The sequence below is a fragment of the Mus caroli genome, unplaced genomic scaffold (genome assembly GCF_978045245.1).
Source record: "Mus caroli unplaced genomic scaffold, Mus_caroli_1 scaffold_1, whole genome shotgun sequence".
NCBI classification, from domain to species: Eukaryota; Metazoa; Chordata; class Mammalia; order Rodentia; family Muridae; genus Mus; species Mus caroli.
Genome location: NW_028227256.1, coordinates 49,861,994 through 49,881,342, shown reverse-complemented (window position 1 = coordinate 49,881,342; position 19,349 = coordinate 49,861,994). Strand labels below are relative to the sequence as shown.

The 19,349-nt window shown below is 38.1% G+C and overlaps 1 protein-coding gene across 1 annotated transcript; it reads right to left on the bottom strand.

Moving 5' to 3' along the window:
• Window positions 1-12,848: 12,848 nt before the first annotated feature.
• Window positions 12,849-18,557, bottom strand: Mstn (myostatin). The gene is made up of 3 exons (XM_021168439.2): window positions 18,143-18,557; window positions 16,035-16,408; window positions 12,849-14,046 (listed from the first exon to the last, which is right to left on the bottom strand). The coding sequence occupies exons 1-3, from the start codon at window positions 18,516-18,518 to the stop codon at window positions 13,666-13,668; spliced, it is 1,131 nt and encodes a 376-aa protein (XP_021024098.1). The 5' UTR covers window positions 18,519-18,557; the 3' UTR covers window positions 12,849-13,665.
• Between the last annotated feature and the right edge of the window lie 792 nt (window positions 18,558-19,349).

Below are 19,349 nucleotides of genomic sequence, written 5' to 3'. Positions count from 1 at the left end.
ATAAAGCATATATACTTTTTTTTTTTATTAATGCTACTTTTCAAAGATTTTTTTCTGAGAGTCATCTATGATATTACATATATTTTTAATTCATTCCTTTAAAAATGTTTAATTGAATTGTGTCTTTTAGGTGTCTCACAGTTATTTATGTATTCAACATGTGTTAGACCTTTAGACAGCATTTATGGTATTTTCTTTTGGTAATATTATAAGTGAAACAATTCTGAACATTTGAAAATATTTTATTTTAGATGTATGTGCTTACCTTGAGTGTGAATACCTGGTGTAGGCTTGCTAGGTCATGTGATGGATATGTTTATTTATTTAAATTTTTTTACAATAAATGACCAAACTCTTTCTCAGAATTGTATACTCTCAGTAATAAGTTTTAGACATTCTATGTGAATCTTTATACTAATAAAAATTTATCTCAGTACTTTCAAGTTTATGCTACAAATAATTCTTTGTTCTAAAGTGCTTGGTTATTTTTATTACTCAAAGCAATAAGACTCACCGAGGCAACTCTCAAGACATCTTGCTACTTCTTGCTGGCAAGGTCCTGGCTAGGGTTCTCTTGGACAGACGGTTATGTAGTCCTGCCAACTATGTGCTTCCAAAATCACAATGTGGCTATGGGCCATGGCACAGTACAGCTGACTCAATCTTTGCAGCCTGTTTGGATTTAAGAAAGACAAGGCTTAAGTCAGCCTGTGCCTTACAAGATTGCAGATTCCAGAAGATTCACTTGTTGCTCTTTATTAAATTAAACTCTCACAGAACTAGTGAGCTTTGTAGAGCAACTTGAAATACACTGACAGAAAGAGCATAAAGTCAGGTGGGTAGGGACGTAGGGAAGACCTTGGAGAAGTTGGCAAGGGGAAAAATATGATTCAACTATATTGAATGGAAATTTTAAATAAAAAAGAAAAGTAAATAAAAGTATTATGACTATTAAATATTCTTGAACAGAAGTATTAAAAAGTGGCATCCTAGACATATTATCTACTAACATGGTGAAGTAATATGATTAAGTAAAAAAAAATGACAGCGCTTTGGCAATATGATTTAACTCATAATTTTGAGAGGTCTTGATTTTAATTTGGTGGTATGTTTTTGATTATACTAAAAAAACTAAAGGCACTTTTTAAGTCGTTTTCTATGATGTAGATAGGTATACTGTAATTAAGAATTCCCTTTCTGAGGAGAGGCCCTAGGTCCTGTGAAGGTTCTATGCCCCAGTATAGGGGAATGCCAGGGTCAGGAAGTGGGAGTGGGTGGGTTGGGGAGCAGAGAGAGGGGGGAGGGGATAGGGGATTTTTGGAGGGGAAACTAGGTAAGGGGATAACATTTGAAATGTAAATAAAGAAAATATCTAAGGGAAAAAAAAGAATTCCTTTTCTACTACCATGTCTTGAGTGACACAGTGGTGTTCTTTGTAGCTATTTAATGTGCCCCTTGAGCAGAACAGAGGAGACTCGGGGTTCTAGGTCAAGCAGATCAAGATTAGAAGACCAAGGACACAATCTCTTTACACAAGGTGAACACACTGTTTGGATGTGTGCTATAAATGAATAGATACTAGTCCATGCACTAGTAAGCAAATTTTGGCAAGTTATTAAAAAGATATATTATAACTATATCTGATACTTGGACAACTAAATAAACTATAAGTTAAGAGATCTGAAGTCTCCCTCTCTTATAAAAACAACCAAATGGCTTTTTGATAGTGATGACATGGAGGGAAGTCATAAGAACAACATCCTTGAAGCCTACCTCTGGAACTTAGTTTCTTTGAACTTTATAAAACCTGAATTCATATTTGCCATAGATAACCAGATTAAATGATGAACACAATCCCATGAAAAATATTCACTTTGAACACAGCCTGCATTTGCACCACAGTCTGGTCATGATCCTAGAAAGCCGAGTAAACCTGAGGACAGAACTTGGGGGAGAAATGCTATGCAGGGTGCACAGAAAAACAGCTGCACTTTCTTTCTAAACTTTCAAGTATTGGAACTTTCAGATGGGGAGGCAGAGACAACCCAGATACTAAAATACAGTGAGTGGCCTGGGTTGTATTTCAAGAACAGGTTCCATTGCTAAGATAGAAAGAGTGCCTCTAGCTTGTAATGGGCCAGTCAAGAACAGCAGAAAGGAGCTGTGACACACAGCTGTGACACACAGCTTTGCAAGAGACACAGCTCAGCTACTGCCTACTTTGCCAGCCAGAGCTGAGCTGACAGCTCTTAGGATCCACAGTGCTGCACCATGTCTACCAGAATGAACTCAAATCTCAAACTAATGAAACAGAGAGTTTGCTATTTTCTTTAAGTAGATCACATACTACTTTTTAAGTTCTCTTATAAGCCTGCTGATAAAATAATCTGACAATTAGAGACCTTTAGGTGGAAGAGTTCTGAAGATTTGCAATACCACAATATGAATGAAGGTAACACTGCCCATATCCACATTTAGAACCATTGATTGCAAAATTTTGTTGCTTAATTTTAGTACCATTAAAAATAAACTAGAGGTTTTGGGGTTTTTTTTGACTAGTATCTCACAAAAGTCCTGCCTCCTCTCTCATCTGCATTTCTAGATGAATGTGGAGTAGGGAGGATGACTAACTCTTGTAGCCTTCCAGACAATTCTCTGGCTCTTCCTGACTTCTTACAGCTTGGAATCCAAGTAATGGGTTCATCTGGGCATTTTCACATGCATGTGTTGTTATGCTTTGTTTTCATTTATCCCCTTTCTACTGCTCTCCCACATCCTCCCTGAGGTGGACAAGAAATAGAAACTGACTACACCGCCCCCCAAAAAAGAAGAAAAAAGAAAAAAGAAAAAAGAGAAAAAGAAAAAAAAGCCGGGCGTGGTGCCGCACGCCTTTAATCCCAGCACTCGGGAGGCAGAGGCAGGCAGATTTCTGAGTTCGAGGCCAGCCTGGTCTACATAGTGAGTGCCAGGACAGCCAGGGCTATACAGAGAAACCCTGTCTTGAAAAAAGCCAAAAACAACAACAACAAAACCCAAACAAACTGGCTACATACATTTAGGGACAGAAACCCCAAAATGAAAAGTTGCATTTTGACCTCGGCCAGAGTTAGGGGATGTTTTTGGTTTGGTCTTGGCCAGATGCCAGGAATGCCAGAACGGTGCTTGGCTTTCTCATATGAGCTCTCCTACACAGAGGTGCTGTGCCTAAAACACCAGTGAAGACACAAGGCCAGTCTGATGAGTAGCTTGGAAACTGGATTTCTGGATTCTCATGATGGGATGGGTTGTATCTATTCTCTAACTCCAGCCAGTTTCTAAACGATTTTAGGGTCTCCACTCTTGAGGTAGGAATGTCACAGGAGCCTTAGAGGCCATTGGAAGTGGAGGCCGTGCTTCTTGGACCCTTCCTCTCATTTCTCTGAAAACAATAGAAAGGGTTGCCGGCTTTGCCACTCCTGGCAAATCCTGGTCAAAATAATAGGATGCCTCTGGCCCTGGATGGAGACGTGGCATTTTTGTCTGCTCCAAAGATTAGAGAGCTGCATGCTTTTTTTTTTTTTTTTCCTTAAGAGTTAATTCAGCTGGGCCTATCAATCTTTTGTCCAAGAAAACAACTGTCAGAAAGGTTGATTCACTTAGTGTCTGATGAATGAGAGGGGAAGAATAATTATCCCCTTAATGAGGTGATACACGTTTCCTTCCCAGAATGTCTGCACTCAATGCTGTCACTTGAAGATCCACTGCCGCGTGGCCTCCCCTCTTGTCTAAGTTACTCAGAAAGCATGACGCTTTTCTGTGCTTCTTTGAATATTGGCATATCTGAAGTCTGACACACTTTCCCTTGCTCTTGGCTTTCTCTAAAGTTCTCCTTCCTTTTGCTGTGTGGCTCTTTGCCAGAGCCACTGTGGGGCTTGTTAGCTTCCTCCTGTAGGCAGCCCCTGAAAATTACAAGGTGCCTACTCAGTTGATTTTGCTTTTAGCTTCTAGGCATATTGTCTCAATTTGCTGACTCCACTTTAAAATCTTTTTATTAATGAGACTATGAACCCATAGAAGGGACCCCAGATTCCCCAGGAACACGTGGGACCCAACATGTGATTGTCCTGTTTCTGTTGCTCATCTGCAGGTCATAAGCGCTTCTGCTTTAGTGTCAGCTGGATTCCATCTCTCCACTTCCACGCTCTTCCTCCTCTTAAGATCTCTTTCTCTTCGTCGCCTCATTTACTTTTTCCCATCACTCCACACAGGAATCTACATACAGATCTTACACATAAAACAAAACAAAACAAAACATTTTTTTTTCTGATTCTGGCTCACTTAATTTAACATAAAGATTTCCAGTTTCCTCCATTTTGGCACCTACTCTTGATGACCAACCTGCCACGTTCATCTATGATATCTCTGCATTTTACCATTCACAGCTAAGCCTAGAAGACACTAAGGCTACACATCCACCAGTCTGCCCTTGTGAGTACCTCCTCTTATATTTTCCCGGAAACCATTGAAAGTTAAGGATCCAGTGTAATACCACCGGCTTAGGAATCATTTCATTGCTACCCTATCACACTGGGCCCTTATGAGACGCAGAACTGCCTGTGTGAAATAGGAGTTAGAGCAGGAGTTCCAGTATTCCTGGATGCTCCCCGTTAGTATGAATTTTCTACTTATCTCCATCAAGCCAAATGTGATCTCCCTGTCACCAAAAATTAAAAAGTCAAGAACACTTGATTGTTATCTTCCTTGCCTTTCTCAAATGTAACAAAAATAATCATTATAGCCCAAAAACCCTAGTGATATTTTCTTTCTCTAAAAACTCTAAGCTTTAGTTTAATGTTTTTTTTTATATTTTTATTGGTCTCTGAGAATTTTCTACATATTTTGATCATGTTCACACACCCTTAACTTTTCCCAGACCCACTCCTTCCCTTTCCGCCCAACTTTGTGTCTGTTTTTGAAATCCATCAAAACGAATATTCTTGGATTCAAGAAATGAGAAAGTACCATATTAAATGTGAATTTCAGAAGAATATATGTAACTGTACTGCTTCCCCCTTCAAATGTTTCTCTGGATCTCATTGCTGATAGCTTCAAGAAAGGTTTGCTCCAAGTAACTACCCACTGCCCCTTGCATATCACCTACTTCCCAAAGCCCTATCCCTTTAGCCTCTGGTAATTCCTCTCAGGACCAGAAAGGTCCGCTGTGCTCTCTGCCTGCCTTTATGTATGTTTGTTTTGGAAATCCCTCTTCCCCATCCCTGTCTTCTCTTTGTTCTTATTCATCCATAGTACTTGTGGTCGTTATTGTAGTCATTTATGATCACATCCTCTGTTGATCTTCCCCATGCTCTCCTTTGATCTGAACTGTCTTTCTTCCTTTCTTCTACAACATAGTCTGTATAATATGGAAGCCAAGGCACCGGGCACTGGCTATCATTTGTCCCATTATACTGAAGAGTTTACTTTTCTGTTTGTTGTTCCGATTCTTTTTGTTTTGTTTTGTTTTGCATTTTTTTTTCAGACACGGTTTCTCTGTATAGCCCTGGCCGTCCTGGAACTCACTGTGTAGACCAGGTTGGCCTCTAACTCAGAAATCTGCCTGCCTCTGTTGTTCTGATTCTTATCCAACTATGAAATCCTCGAGGGAAGGCAATGATTGGATCGTCTGCTCTTACCCCAGATCATGCAGTAATGTTGAGAACTCACTGAAGAATGAAAAGTGGTAGCACAGAGATGAGAAATCCCTTATGTGTTATTTCACAGGAAAGCTAATCTCCACCCTCTGGATAGAGTCGAGAAATCATGACTTTGAAAGGTTAAATGCCATACCAGGTGGTGTTAGTCAGCCAGAGCGTTTAAGGAGAGAGGCTATGTGACTTCGGAGTAGAGATGTGTAATACACTGCCCTCTGTGTCACGGGTAAAGAGTTTCTGTTGTGGTGAGGAACCCTCTCCTGAAAAGAATCTGTCTTTGTGATCCACATTTCCAGGGAGAAATAGAATACAACAGGGGACTCTCTGAAGACTTTGGTGGAATAAAGCTACATGAGTAGGGACATATCTGTGTCTCTGACCAGTTTCAAACCCTGTAATGTGTGTGCTTACATGTGCTTACATACTCATCCACACTGATTGTTCTTACATCACAAGATAATTCCCAGTCCTTCCTAGAACTGACCTAAGTCTGAAAATAACTGTCTGAATCTATGAATCCATGTAATGGTTAAGTCAGAGTCCTTTAAGTACAATTCCCCATTAGAGACAGCAGAGAACAGGTAGGAATGGGACTACCACATGGTCATCTTCAGAAAAATAAATGGATTCCTACTCACACAAAAATAAGCTGAACTGAAGATTTTAATAGCAAATACAAAGGCATATAAATATTAAAACATAAGGTACAATTTAGGTAACCCTAAATTTTTTAAGTATAGCAAAAAGGGGGGCAAGCAGGTCAATCTATGTGATATCATATAATACTTTTGGAAATTTTTATTTCAAAAAAAGTGGAGAAGAAGGATTTAGTGGTAACATGTTTGATTGGCACACATAGGCTGTGTTTATTCACTAACACTGCAATAGAAAACAAAGACATAACATTGACGGACAAATTCTAATGAGACTGTGGGGAAAAAGAGGACCCTCATACTTTACTACATGGAATGCAAATTACTTCAGCCTTGAAAAACTACTAACAATCATAATATCTAGCTATGCTACTAAGGATGTATATTCCTTAAGAAACCTGAGTCAGCATGCTACAGAGACACCTGCTCGCCCATGTTTATTACAGCACTATACCAAGAACAGCAAAGTAATGAGAATTAGCTTGGATATCTAAAATATGAATATATGCAAAATGGAGTTTTATTTGCCATATATAAAAATAAAATTATGTCAGTTGTAGGAAAACTGCTGGAAAATTGTTAAGTAAAAATAAAAAGCCAGAATCAATAAATATTGTGGATTTTTCTCTCATGAGAAGAATCTGGATTTATTTATTTATTTGTTTGTTTGTTTGTTTACTTTCCCTGAGACAGGGTATCTATGTGTGACAAATCCTGACTGTCCTGGGCTGACTTTGTAGACTTGGCCAGCCTCAAATTCATAGAGCTCTGCCTGGCTCTGCCTCCTAAGTGCTGGGATTAAGGGCATGCACCACCATACCCAGACCTAGATTTCTTGTTAAAAACATAGAAATAGAAGGGAAACTCTTTGGGAGGAGGAAAAAGACAGTGTTGGTTAGTGGGTGGGCAGGAGGGAGAGGACAGTGTGAGGAAGTGAGCGGCCCCTTCCATTAATACTGAAAATTTTCACTCATAAGTGGACGTCGTATAAACTGCCACGGTCATTTTGTAGCAACAGCCCAAGGGCCAAGCAAAGCACAATGAGTATGTCAGAAAGAAGAGGAGGAAAGAATCTTGGTCCTCATTCAAATTACTGAGCTACTGGTTACTGCCCAGAGCTATCTTCCTTCTGGACTGACAAGACATAATACATTTCTGCACTGTTGAAGACTGTCTTGAATTGGGAGTTATTGGCAACCAAAACTATTCTAAATAAATACATTACAATATACATACATACATACACATATATGTACACACATACAATATGTATAAATTTAAATTTGAATATTACTAAAATATTTTATAATATTTTCTCTATATTTGGAATATGTTACCTAGTTCCAATTTTTAAAATAACATGTAGTAGGTAGGTAAATGGCTCAGCAATTAAGAGCATTAGCTGTTGCTGCAGAAGACCCAAGGTTGACTTGAAGCGCTCAAATGGCAGCACATGATCTTCTCTGACTCCAGACCTTGGGATTCCAACTTCCTCTTCTGGCTTCCTGGTGCCAGGCATACACTTGTTGCATAGGTAGACATATGCAGGCAAAGCACTCATACACATAAAATAATGATTAAAATATAAAAATAATATATAACTATGTTTGCAGATCTAAATGTTTTTATTTGCTTTCTTCATATAACATTGTAGGAGCAAAACCAAGAGGAAGACCAACTTTGGACAAATTTAACAGACTTTAGCCCATCAGGCAGGCCCCAACACCAGAAGAGTGTCATGTGGAGCTGTGAATATGGGTAGTGGGGTTTACAATAGGAAAAGGAAGTGACACACAGGGCTTGAATGATCCCAGTTCTATCTTTACAATATTTGTGCATGGTCTCATCAGTTAGCACCATTGGCTACAATATATACCTTGATTTAGGCTTATAGTTTCTTAACATACTTAGTTAATGTCCACTTTAATTACATAGACACACCAGAGGCAGTCTCAGGCAAAACTTTACTTAATTTAACATAACAAATTGGAAGCACTTGTCTGGTCAGGGCCCTTTTACAGGCAGTGCATAGAGTTGTCATTTCTAATCATCCTTACATATAGAACTAGATATTAACATTACATTTTAATGCATTTGTTGACAAAAAAAACCATCATTTGCTAAATTATTATTCCAGGAAGTTCTTGTCTAACTGGAGTCACAAAGAAGGAAAATGTATCATGTTTATTTAGCTTTTAGCTTTGAGCTGAGGCTTAGTTACCAAATCTAAAGGTATGCTAAGCAAACGGAGTCAAAGAGTAGCTAGCTCATGCGCATGTAAAGATCCCATGAGCTGATCAGAGCTGAGAATTTGCTAGAAAGAAAGATGCTTCAGACACTGGTAGGAGTTTGTTTTTTGTTTGTTTGTTTGTTTGTTTGTTTGTTTTAATACTCAACACATAGGCTGAACTGGATGTAAGAAAAAACAAGCGCACTACGCCTCTTCTTTAGACTGAGGTAAAGGTTGAGACAAGAGTTAGTGTTTGAAAAATTGTCCTGTTCCAGTTGTATTTGCATTTAGCCATCAAGTATACACATCCTGCCTTCGTCACTGTCTGTCACCTTTTAGCTATGAATCTTTTTGAGCTTCAACCTGCTGATTTTGAAAACGGAAATAATATGTATTTCTCCTAAAAGCTCACATTCCAATGTCTTGCCCAAAACACTGTGTACGGGCAGCTTATTTCTGCTAAGTTGAACAAGATACATGAGGTTAAGCAGACTAACAAGATAACATACCAGATAAGGCTGTGTCACTATATATGGCCAAATTCCAGTCTCTGTCACAGAGCTTTCCCTGAAGTGACCCTGGTTTGTTTTGTTTGGGCTAGGTCCAGACGTTTGGGTCAAACTTCTGCTCAGGCTGGAAAGAGCTGACTGTTCAAGTGTACACACCTCTGTAATTGAGGCAACTTTCCTGGCCCTTCAGCAGCAGATCTCGTCCTCCCATTAGTTTCTAACTAGGTGTAGTTTTTCTTTGATGATAGGGAAGCACCATATCCTATGAGTGAGGGGAAAGGTAGCTGGCTACCCTGTGCCACTTATCTTGAATTTTGACCCAAGAACTCAGTGTTTGTTCACTCCAAGTCACAGCTCCTGGTATATTCCAGACTTGGGAACAATTTCACTGACTGCCAACACAGAACTGCAAGAACTGCAAGTAGGAGTTTGAGTGTGCAGTGGTGGTGCAATGCCTTTAATCCTAACATTTGGGAGGCAGAGGCAGGCAAATTTCTGAGTTCAAGGCCAGCCTGGACTAGAGAATGAGTTCCAGGACAGCCAGGGCTACACAGAGAAACCCTGTCTCAGAAAACCAAAAAAAAAAAAAAAAAAAAAAAAACCCAAACAAAAACAAACAAACAAACAAACAAAAAAACTAGCCAACCAATGCTGAGTGTACAGCATGTTTTCCAAGAAGAATAAAAGAAGCACATCAGCCCAGGGGGTGGGGGGTGGCAGTGGCAGTGGTGGTAGCAGCACACACCTTTAATCCCAGCACTCAGTAGGCAAAGACAGGCAGATCTCTGTGAGTTAGAGGCCAGCCTGGTCTCCAGAGTGAGTTCCAGAACAGCCAGGGCTACACAGAGAAACCTTGTCTCGACAAAAAAAAAAAAAAAAAAGGAGTTTGGGTGCTCCCCTTCTTTGTTAGCATTTCTAGGCTACCACACCTGACCAGGTTCAAGGTCCAGATAACCTGGGATTTCCCAGTATTATCTTTTGACAAAGTGGGCAGGTAGCCACATACTTTACTCCATCATTGAGATACTGAAGAAGTATGCAGCTTTGCAAAAAGATATTCTTGGGTCATGGAACTAGACAGTTGCCTCAGTAACCTTCTAAATGTTTCTACTAACAATGCAGATGTTTTTCTCTCAGGCCTTTATAGCCTACTCAGAAAACTACTGTTTTCCATTTGAGTCCCACCTTCTTAAGTCAGTGACAGTATTGTCAGGGACTGATGACATCATGTAGCCACATTTTCCTGTGCTCATATGTTGTTTTGGCTAGTTGAAGGTAATGCCCAAATCCAGAGTTTCCTAGGAACAGAGCCAGGAGTATTTAGCTACTTAGCCAGACTTAATGTCCCTGGGAGCAGATCTGGAAAAAGCTGTGCAGGATGTGAGGCCAAACCGCATAAACAAATTGTGTTGTGAATAAGGTCTTTTCACAAGATACTAGGAAAAACAAAACACGCAGGGAAGTTTTGAACAGGGTGATCTGGAGTGGTTAGGAAAACAAAAGGGTAAATTAGTAAATTAACTTTTTAAATTTTTGGTTCAAAGTTACTTTTAAAATTAATCAAGTCAGATAATTGATTTTCACAGTAGAACTTTCAATAAATCTCTTTAGGATGCAAATCTGAGGCTACTATACATTCTAACAGGTACTATTATGTTTATCTTGTAGACATAAAATTAGTACAAGGAAAGTGTACTGAGGTGAGTTTTTAGGGCAAATGTGGATATGATGTGAGTACAATTAAAAACTCACCCTATTATAAATGATATTACACTTTAATTTAATAAGCCACAGAAATCTGGGAACAACAAAGCAAAGAGTGTTTGTCTGTTCCATTGCAAGTATGCATTTCTGTATCAAGAACATTGAGTATAATGTTAAGACTGGTGTGAACTTTGCATATCACTGATACACATACATTTTATGTCTGTCAGAATAAATGGACAGCCTCATAGGGGAAAAATCAAGAACACCATGCATTTTTCAGAGAGTATCTTACTCACTGAAGTATTTTTGATATGTAATGCAGTAGATTGTATTTCAATTTTCTACCTATTTAGATTTTTAAGTGTCAACAAAGATAAATTTGCTGCAAACCATCCATTCTAATGTACTTTCCCCCCAAGTCTTTACAAACTCTATCTAGACAGAAACCAACTAAATTCAGTACCAATTTCATTGCTTGGACTCCACTCAAGGATGAAGGAAAGGGGTGACATTTCCTGTGATGTTTTGCAGTGTGTGTCTTAGACCTCAACGGCCATGTAAATGATATTTCAACTTTTGTCACATTCCAGGCAAACCAAGACTTGTCTATCACCACTTAAAGTTTAATTTCCTACTTATCAAATTGGTAGTAGTCATGTCTTATATTTTAAAAATGGACTTTTGATTATTTTGATGGATTTTTATCATATCACAATTTTAATAATTCCTGTTAGGATGAATGATTGAACAAACATAATGTGTTGGGAATTAGATGTTAATTTCTTATGATTAATATACAAATAGAAGTTGCTAAAATTCTATTTTGGCTAATTATGAATTATTCACTCAGAAATAGTAGCATAAAAGAATTTTAGTCACCTCCCCTTTAATCTTAAGTCACTACAGAGCCACATCCCTGACCTGATGAAGGTAGATGGAAGAAATTGCTCAGACATACTCCTACACAGTGGTACCGAAGGGCTTAGATATACTCCTGCTCAATGGTACACAAGGACTTCTTGGTAATTTAAGTCACTCTGCTATTCGGTTTGAAAATTGGTGGCCTCAGTGCTCAGGAAAGTGTGCCAGTCCCATTAAGTGTTAGGGAAGAACTGTGGTTTCCTGTGTCCCTGTCACTTCGGTGGAGTGTGTAGCCCTAGGAGTATATACCACTGCCAATTGCAATGCATTTAAAATAGACCCTATGAAATTAAATAGATTTTAGCTTAAGGTAGAGAGAAATGGAACAGGAGACACTAGTCTTTGCTTTTGTATATATAAAGCAAATTCATTGGGAATTTCACTCAGAACTAGAGTTCCTAAATCAAACTTCTGTACTAACCTTTTTGGTACAAACTTTTGTACAAACTTATAATAAAATAAAAATTTAAAAGCCCACAATTAATCATTATGACATAAAACTGATGCCTTTCAAAAATGTGAAAACACTTTAATTTATAGTTTCTACACATTTTTATGTAAGAAATAATTTCATTTAGCTATGAGTACAATACATTTGATTAACAAAGTTCCAATTTATAAAACTGAAGTAAATAAATGAAGAAATGTATTCATTGTCAAATTATAAAATAAAAGTAGCTGTTATTGAGATACCATATTTGCATTTCTTTAGATACATGTTGGTACGTTTAGTAATGCTTATAATTTTTAAAATGGTGGGGCATTGAGATTTGACTGGGAGCCACTGAAACTTCACATTCATAGATACAGCCACCATGAAACCATAAGTGAATGTTGATAATGTAAAAAATACATAAAATGATTATAATATAACCTTCTAACCTTAACATACAGAGTTTTAAGACCACTATTGAATCTGCTAATTCACTTTGAAATAGAAGCAGTCACCTTTTTGTGATACATGACATGTCTTTGTACTTTAATGATTTGAAATTTCATTAGTGTAAAAATATACCAAAGTAAATATAAAAGGAGACACTTATTTACAAAACAATATTGTATACATATTATATAAATGTAATTGTTTCAGAGTCTTTTATACAATATTGATAGAACCAGTCATTTCCATTATTTTACCACAAAATTGCCATGTGATAAAGGCAGACAGTGATTTTGAAATTTAGATCAAAATGAATACTGTTTGGCTGCCTTTTAAGATGCAGCAGTCACTCCCGCTGTGCTAGAGAGTTGCCTGAAAGTTGAACCCCCCCCAAAAAAATTCTTCTTTCCTTAAAGAAAATGCATTGCACACTTAGTGCTGTGTGGAGATGCACCTGGAAGGGAGAGACTCTTACTTTGTAGAGTGTTCTATCGAGAAGCCCAGTAGGAGCCATTCAGCACTGCATTAGCACCGTGGTGGTGGATTGTCCAATTATAATAGGAATGGGAATGTATATGTGAGGCCCCATTCCTACTTTGTGGAATTTTATTTTACCAAGTATACAATACAAATATAAGTGTACATGATGTTTTTAAAATGATAACAATCCTACACTTTACAAAGGCTACATATAGATTCTTCCGTAAATATTAAGTGAAACTGTTAGGAAATAAGACTTTACCTTTTAATCATACCCTCCTAACTCAGCAGACCACAAGGAGATGTGCTCTCACTTCCTTGCCTAGATTGTAGTTGTAATATGGACATAAATGTAATTTGATCTCCATCTAGTTCAAAAACTCTGGAAATCATAAATCATCCTATAGTATGGTTTATTTTGGTGGTTAAATGCCAACCATTGCATCTATTCTCTCTTTTAGTTCATACACTGTAGCTTGTGCTTAAGTTACTATAGCATACTCAAGGCCTACAGCCTGTGGTACTTGAATTCACAGTTTCAAAATTGAGGGGAAGACCTTCCATGACTTGGGAAGTTTCGAACCTAATGCAAAGCTCATGAGCACCCACAGCGGTCTACTACCATGGCTGGAATTTTCCCATATATTATTTGTTCTTTGCCATTAAAATATAGCATATTAATGGGAGACATTTTTGTCGGAGTGCAGCAAGGGCCTGCTGAGCCTCTGGGGTTTGCTTGGTGCACAAGATGAGTATGCGGATATTTTTGTAAAAACACAAATTCACACTCTCCTGAGCAGTAATTGGCCTTATATCTTTTGGGTGCGATAATCCAGTCCCATCCAAAGGCTTCAAAATCGACCGTGAGGGGGTAGCGGCAGCACCGGGATTCCGTGGAGTGCTCATCACAGTCAAGCCCAAAGTCTCTCCTGGACCTCTTGGGTGTGTCTGTTACCTTGACTTCTAAAAAAGGATTCTGTGTGAAAAGGAAAGAACAATTATGTAAATGGAGCCTGAAATCCTTCCTACCTTAAAAATCATTATTGGAAAAACAAACAAACAAAAAACCACATCATTTTTAAACCCCCCCCCCTTTTTTAAAAAGAACTGCAGAATTAAGGAATTTTTATATACACTAGACTTCATTTTTTCCTTTCATGGCCCTAAAGTCTCTAACAGCATCAGGCATTCCCTGTGGTCATTCCTTTTGTGTCCTTTAGAGTTTTGTTTCTTTTCATACTATTATCAGACATAATAGCACATAATAGCAGAACAGATGCCTGGGAAATATGTATAAGATGAAACAGAGGGAAGGTGGGCGGGTCGGTGAGAGGACTGAGCATGCTTTTCATCATTGTTGATTGCAAGTGACTAATGACTCTTGGATGGATAGGTACTCATCTGGTCTCCCCTAGGTCTTTTCTGAAAGAAATGTGTATATTAAAGTCAGAGCAAATTAGCTCTTTCCGAGCACTATATGGATTACAGTGGGAAGAGAGAAACTAGCATGATGACAGTGGTTGTATGTATAGTGCGTGGAAAGAGAATCCTTAAAGAAGCAAAGAAGAGGTTTATAAGAAGTGATGAACTGGGAGTGAATGGAGCTTGGTAGAACAGGGTTTGCCCCTCATGTGCAAGGTTCTGGGTCAATCCTCAGGACCACAGCAGAAGGAACAGAAGGAAGAGGAAGAGAGAAGACTTTGCATGCACCATGACAGCTTCAGTCTCCCAGTGCATTTAGGACCATTTCCTTTTAGAGGGAAAACTCTAAGGAATAGCATTCTAACCATCTTGTAAATAATTAAAACCTGTTAGCAACCTTGGTAATTAAAATACTATCTATGAGAAAGAATGTTCTTAAATAATTGATAGCAATTTTATCTTTTACCACGAGACTATATTGTCAAAGAGAGCATAATTTGTAGAGTGTAGTGTTTAAGTAGCATATATAAAGAAAATAGATCATTTAGGAAATCATAGCACTGCAAATGACAGGTTTCACTCACAACAGATCTGATTCCCAGACTATATATTCCCAAGTTCAATCCAAAGGTTAAAAGGTAACCAGGCTTATTATTTCTAAGTACAATATTTTGGTGTAAACTATGACAGTGGATGGAAATAACCATATGTTCACATTAAGTTTTTGAAGGCAGAATAAATAAATAAAAGTAACATAGAACAGTAACTCAGGTTTTGGAGGGTTAAATATGTTTATTATTATTTTTTATAATATATGAGATCTTGTCCTATCACTGACTCACTATGTAGTTCATTGGTAATGCCTAAGTCAATTCCTATGCAAGTATGCTAAAGGAGTCCCAAGATAAGCTAGGAGGCAAAGGTTAGCTTGGTTAGAAATTACAGTTTTATTGACAATATTTCACAAAGTAATCTATATACATATCATGGCTTCAACATTCTGTAAGTACTGAACATATTTACTAGAAGTGTTGAGTATAATATATTTAATCACGTATATCTATGCATATAAAGGTATTTTAATTAGAATTTTAATGTTTTTTTTACTTTATGTGGAACCAACATTTTTCAATATAAAACATAGGAAAGAAACATAAAACGGGAAGGAAAGGTTTTAATTTGTTGGGTAGAAACCAGAATCTGCAGTTACACAGAGACTTCATAGTTTATACATAATTATGTGACTTACAGTGAAAAGGACATTACATCTAATTCCTAGTAAGGACCTCCTTGTGGAATTAAGAGCATGATGAAATTGGCTTTTGGTCTTCATGCTAAGTAAGAAGAATATCAAGGGGCTCATGTCCCTCAGGGGACATGAGATTGACACCTACTGTTTTGGGTACAGACCTACCTTTGGAGTAAGATACTTTGTCTGGCTTATGAGCATAGAAAATAGTATTTCTTTTTCATTATTATCATTCATGTCAGGAATAAAAATGTAACACGGTTGTTAGAATGTTATTTTCAGTTATCACTTACCAGCCCATCTTCTCCTGGTCCTGGGAAGGTTACAGCAAGATCATGGCCATTCTCATCCAAAGCTTTGATTTCAATGCCTAAGTTGGATTCAGGCTGTTTGAGCCAATTTTGCAACACTGTCTTCACATCAATACTCTGCCAAATACCAGTGCCTGGGCTCATGTCAAGTTTCAGAGATCGGATTCCAGTATACCTTGTACCGTCTTTCATGGGTTTGATGAGTCTCAGGATTTGCACAAACACTGTTGTAGGAGTCTTGACGGGTCTTAGATATATCCACAGTTGGGCTTTTACTACTTTGTTGTACTGTATTTTAGAGCTAAATTTAAAAAAGCAACATTTGGGCTTGCCATCCGCTTGCATTAGAAAGTCAGCTACAAAGGAATAAGAAGAGAATGACTGACATCAGGCCCCGTCAAAACACAAACTCACTCCTTAACATCAGCTGTTGGGGTAGTGTGTACGTATGTGGTCTTTTAAAATAAAATATTATGTGGAACTTCATTCATGGTTCAGAAGAAACATCAGAGAAAATAGTTGCTCTAGCTTTTCAGAATTTTTTTTCGACATCTGTATTTTCACCTGTTTATGTAGCTTCTACTCCCCTTCCAGAGAACTCTGGGCTAAGGGATATTTTGCAAAAGAATGAACAGCACATGAAATTTTCAAGTGATGATGATTAGAGACTAAGAGACAGCGTGCCGGAACGTCCACTTAGAATTCTTTGGGAATCTGAGCAGTTACACTCACTGAGCAGCTGTACCAGTCAGTCTGGAGGAAGAAACCCTTCCCCCAGGCCTCAATTACCTGGAGACAAGACACAGGGAGCAATTTAACCAACCTCAGAAATGGCAAACAATATAATACATCTGTGACACTTGGGCTCTGGAAGAGCTATTCCAAGGAACAACAAAATCTTAATTAGCAAAAACCTCAGAGGTCATGTTCAAGCTATCTAAAAAAATCAGAAAGCAGTGGCCTTGGGGCCAGCCTCTCACTGAAAGTTCAGCACTAACAATTGCTTTTCCAAACCCCATGTAAATAAGGGAGACTTTTTCCTGAACTGTTTGATCCAAGAGTCATAAATGAAAATTATTTGCTGTATCGTAACCTGATTGCTTAGGAAAGGGCTGGTTTGAAACTGTGTCATGTCTGGTTTTAAGTGTTTAAAGCATGGTATTAAAACAAGATCTCAGACACATGGCACAGAAATCTTTCATGATCTGCCTGCTCTCTAAGGCTACCTGACTTGCTTTTCGGAGAACTCAAACAGGAACTGCCTGAAATGTATTATCTCCCAGAAGCAATTCGGCAGTTGTAGGTAACGGTCCTCGCCCTCCCTCTCATAAAGAATTAAATCTTTTAGAGGGTTGTCGATCACTGTTCCTGCCTGGACGCACACAGCCAGGACGCTCTCAGTGCAGTGCTATGAAGGGGCACAGGAGCATTTCACACCATGACCTCCCAGTTAATGCTCATTTCCTGAGTGTTTTCTGATACTCGATCCTGAGTATTATTTTGCTATGCCTGCTTCACCGTGGCTCATGATAATGCATTTAATATTTAACTTCTTTAACTTTCCAGTGCAGTAGCTTTCACAATTAATATTCTAGCTTGTAAAGAGCATAGAAGCTCTGAGACTGACAGTTTTAAATAACAGAAAGCACTCTAACTGTGGAACAGAGTTCAAATAAACATCCAGCAGAGATCTCTCTTTAGTGTGAGTCAGGGGGAACTAGTGCACATTTTAGACAAATATAATTGTAAATTTCTCATGCTTTAACACTGCCTATAGAATCGCACAGTTCTTACATTATAGTGTGAGACTCTGAACACACAAGCATTCTACATTTTCCGCATAAAATTAAATACTATTAAAGCTGAGCCAGCATATTAACTTTGAGCTATTTGGCACTGCCAGGAAACCAGCAAGACAGATTTAATTGTCGGTATGTTTCTCAGGAAATCTTGGGGAAAAAAAAAACCTCCTTTCTCTCCTACTTACATCTAAGCCAGCAGCTTGTTAAAAGCCTGAAAGTAGACCTGTTTCTCATAAGCACTAGGACAGCAGTCAGCAGAACTGTTGATATACTTTAACAGATACTTACACTCTGTAGGCATAGTAATGATTGTTTCCGTGGTAGCGTGATAATCATCATCTTCCAAAGAGCCATCACTGCTGTCATCCCTCTGGACGTCGTACTGATCGATCAGTTCCCGGAGCGGAGGCGCTCTTGGCAGAAGTTGTCTTATAGCATCTTTGCTGATGTTAGGAGCTGTTTCCAGGCGCAGTTTACTGAGGATTTGAATTTTTATGGCTTCTATTCTGGAGTACCTCGTGTTTTGTCTCCACACACATGCATTACACAGCCCCTCTTTTTCCACATTTTCTTCTCTCTCACTGCCCTCATTTAGATCCACTGGGCCAGCAGCAATCAGCATAAACAGGTAAATATAAACATACATGTGCAGTTTTTGCATCATTTTAAAATCAGCACAATCTTTTTTTCCTTGTTCTTATTTCTCCTTTTTGCTTTTGAGTAATGCCAAGTGAAATATTAGTGCATGTACCGTCCGAGAGACAACCTGCCACGCCAGTGAATCCTGTATACTGTATTCCAAGTGGCTTTTTATATTCCAACTTAGAGGAGACAAGTGTCGTCAGGATCTATGATTGGCTCCTGCTCCACAATGAATCTCGCTGTCAGAGGTTAAAACCCTGTCTGTCACAAGTCACCAAGCAGTATTTTGTTACAGTCGAGGGCAAGCTGATTCATTTGACTACTTCATAAATGAAATAAATCCCTAAATCATGAAAGATATATGTGACATTTGATAAATTGAAGTCTGTGTACTAATATAAACTGTACTTAAAGCTTATTAATCTCTGTAAAACTCTTGCTATCATTTAAGTTAGTAATTTTTAATTTAGATTTTGTGTTTAAAATAGAAAATGTTAATCCTTTAAGACTTGGAGTGCTGTTTTGTTATTAAAACAAATATTTGAGGTAAAAAAAATATGCGTTAAGTGCTGGGTAATTAGAGAAGTAAAAATTAGGAAGAGCTGACTTAATTTAAAGAAAGCTGAGTTTGTGACCCTGCTAAAAAAGTTGCATCAGTAATTTGAGAAGCTTGTTTTCATGGCTTATTTGTCAGGACATATTACAAACCAGTCCTGTGACGTTTCTGTGTACATGGGTTTACTTTTGATAGCTTAATGTCTTTGACTAACATAAAACCTGTGCTTGATTTCAGCTTATAAGTATTGCTATTTTCTATTACAGAGATACAGACTAAAGACTGAGTGTTGCTTTT

Coding starts and splice junctions, on each gene's coding strand:
- Mstn (XM_021168439.2), bottom strand. CDS start 18,518: ATGATGCAAAAACTGCACATGTATGTTTATATTTACCTGTTTATGCTG. Junction 16,409..18,142: donor CATTACTATGCCTACAGAGT/GTAAGTATCTGT, acceptor ATTCCTTTGTAG/CTGACTTTCTAATGCAAGCG. Junction 14,047..16,034: donor GACCAGGAGAAGATGGGCTG/GTAAGTGATAAC, acceptor CTTTTCACACAG/AATCCTTTTTTAGAAGTCAA.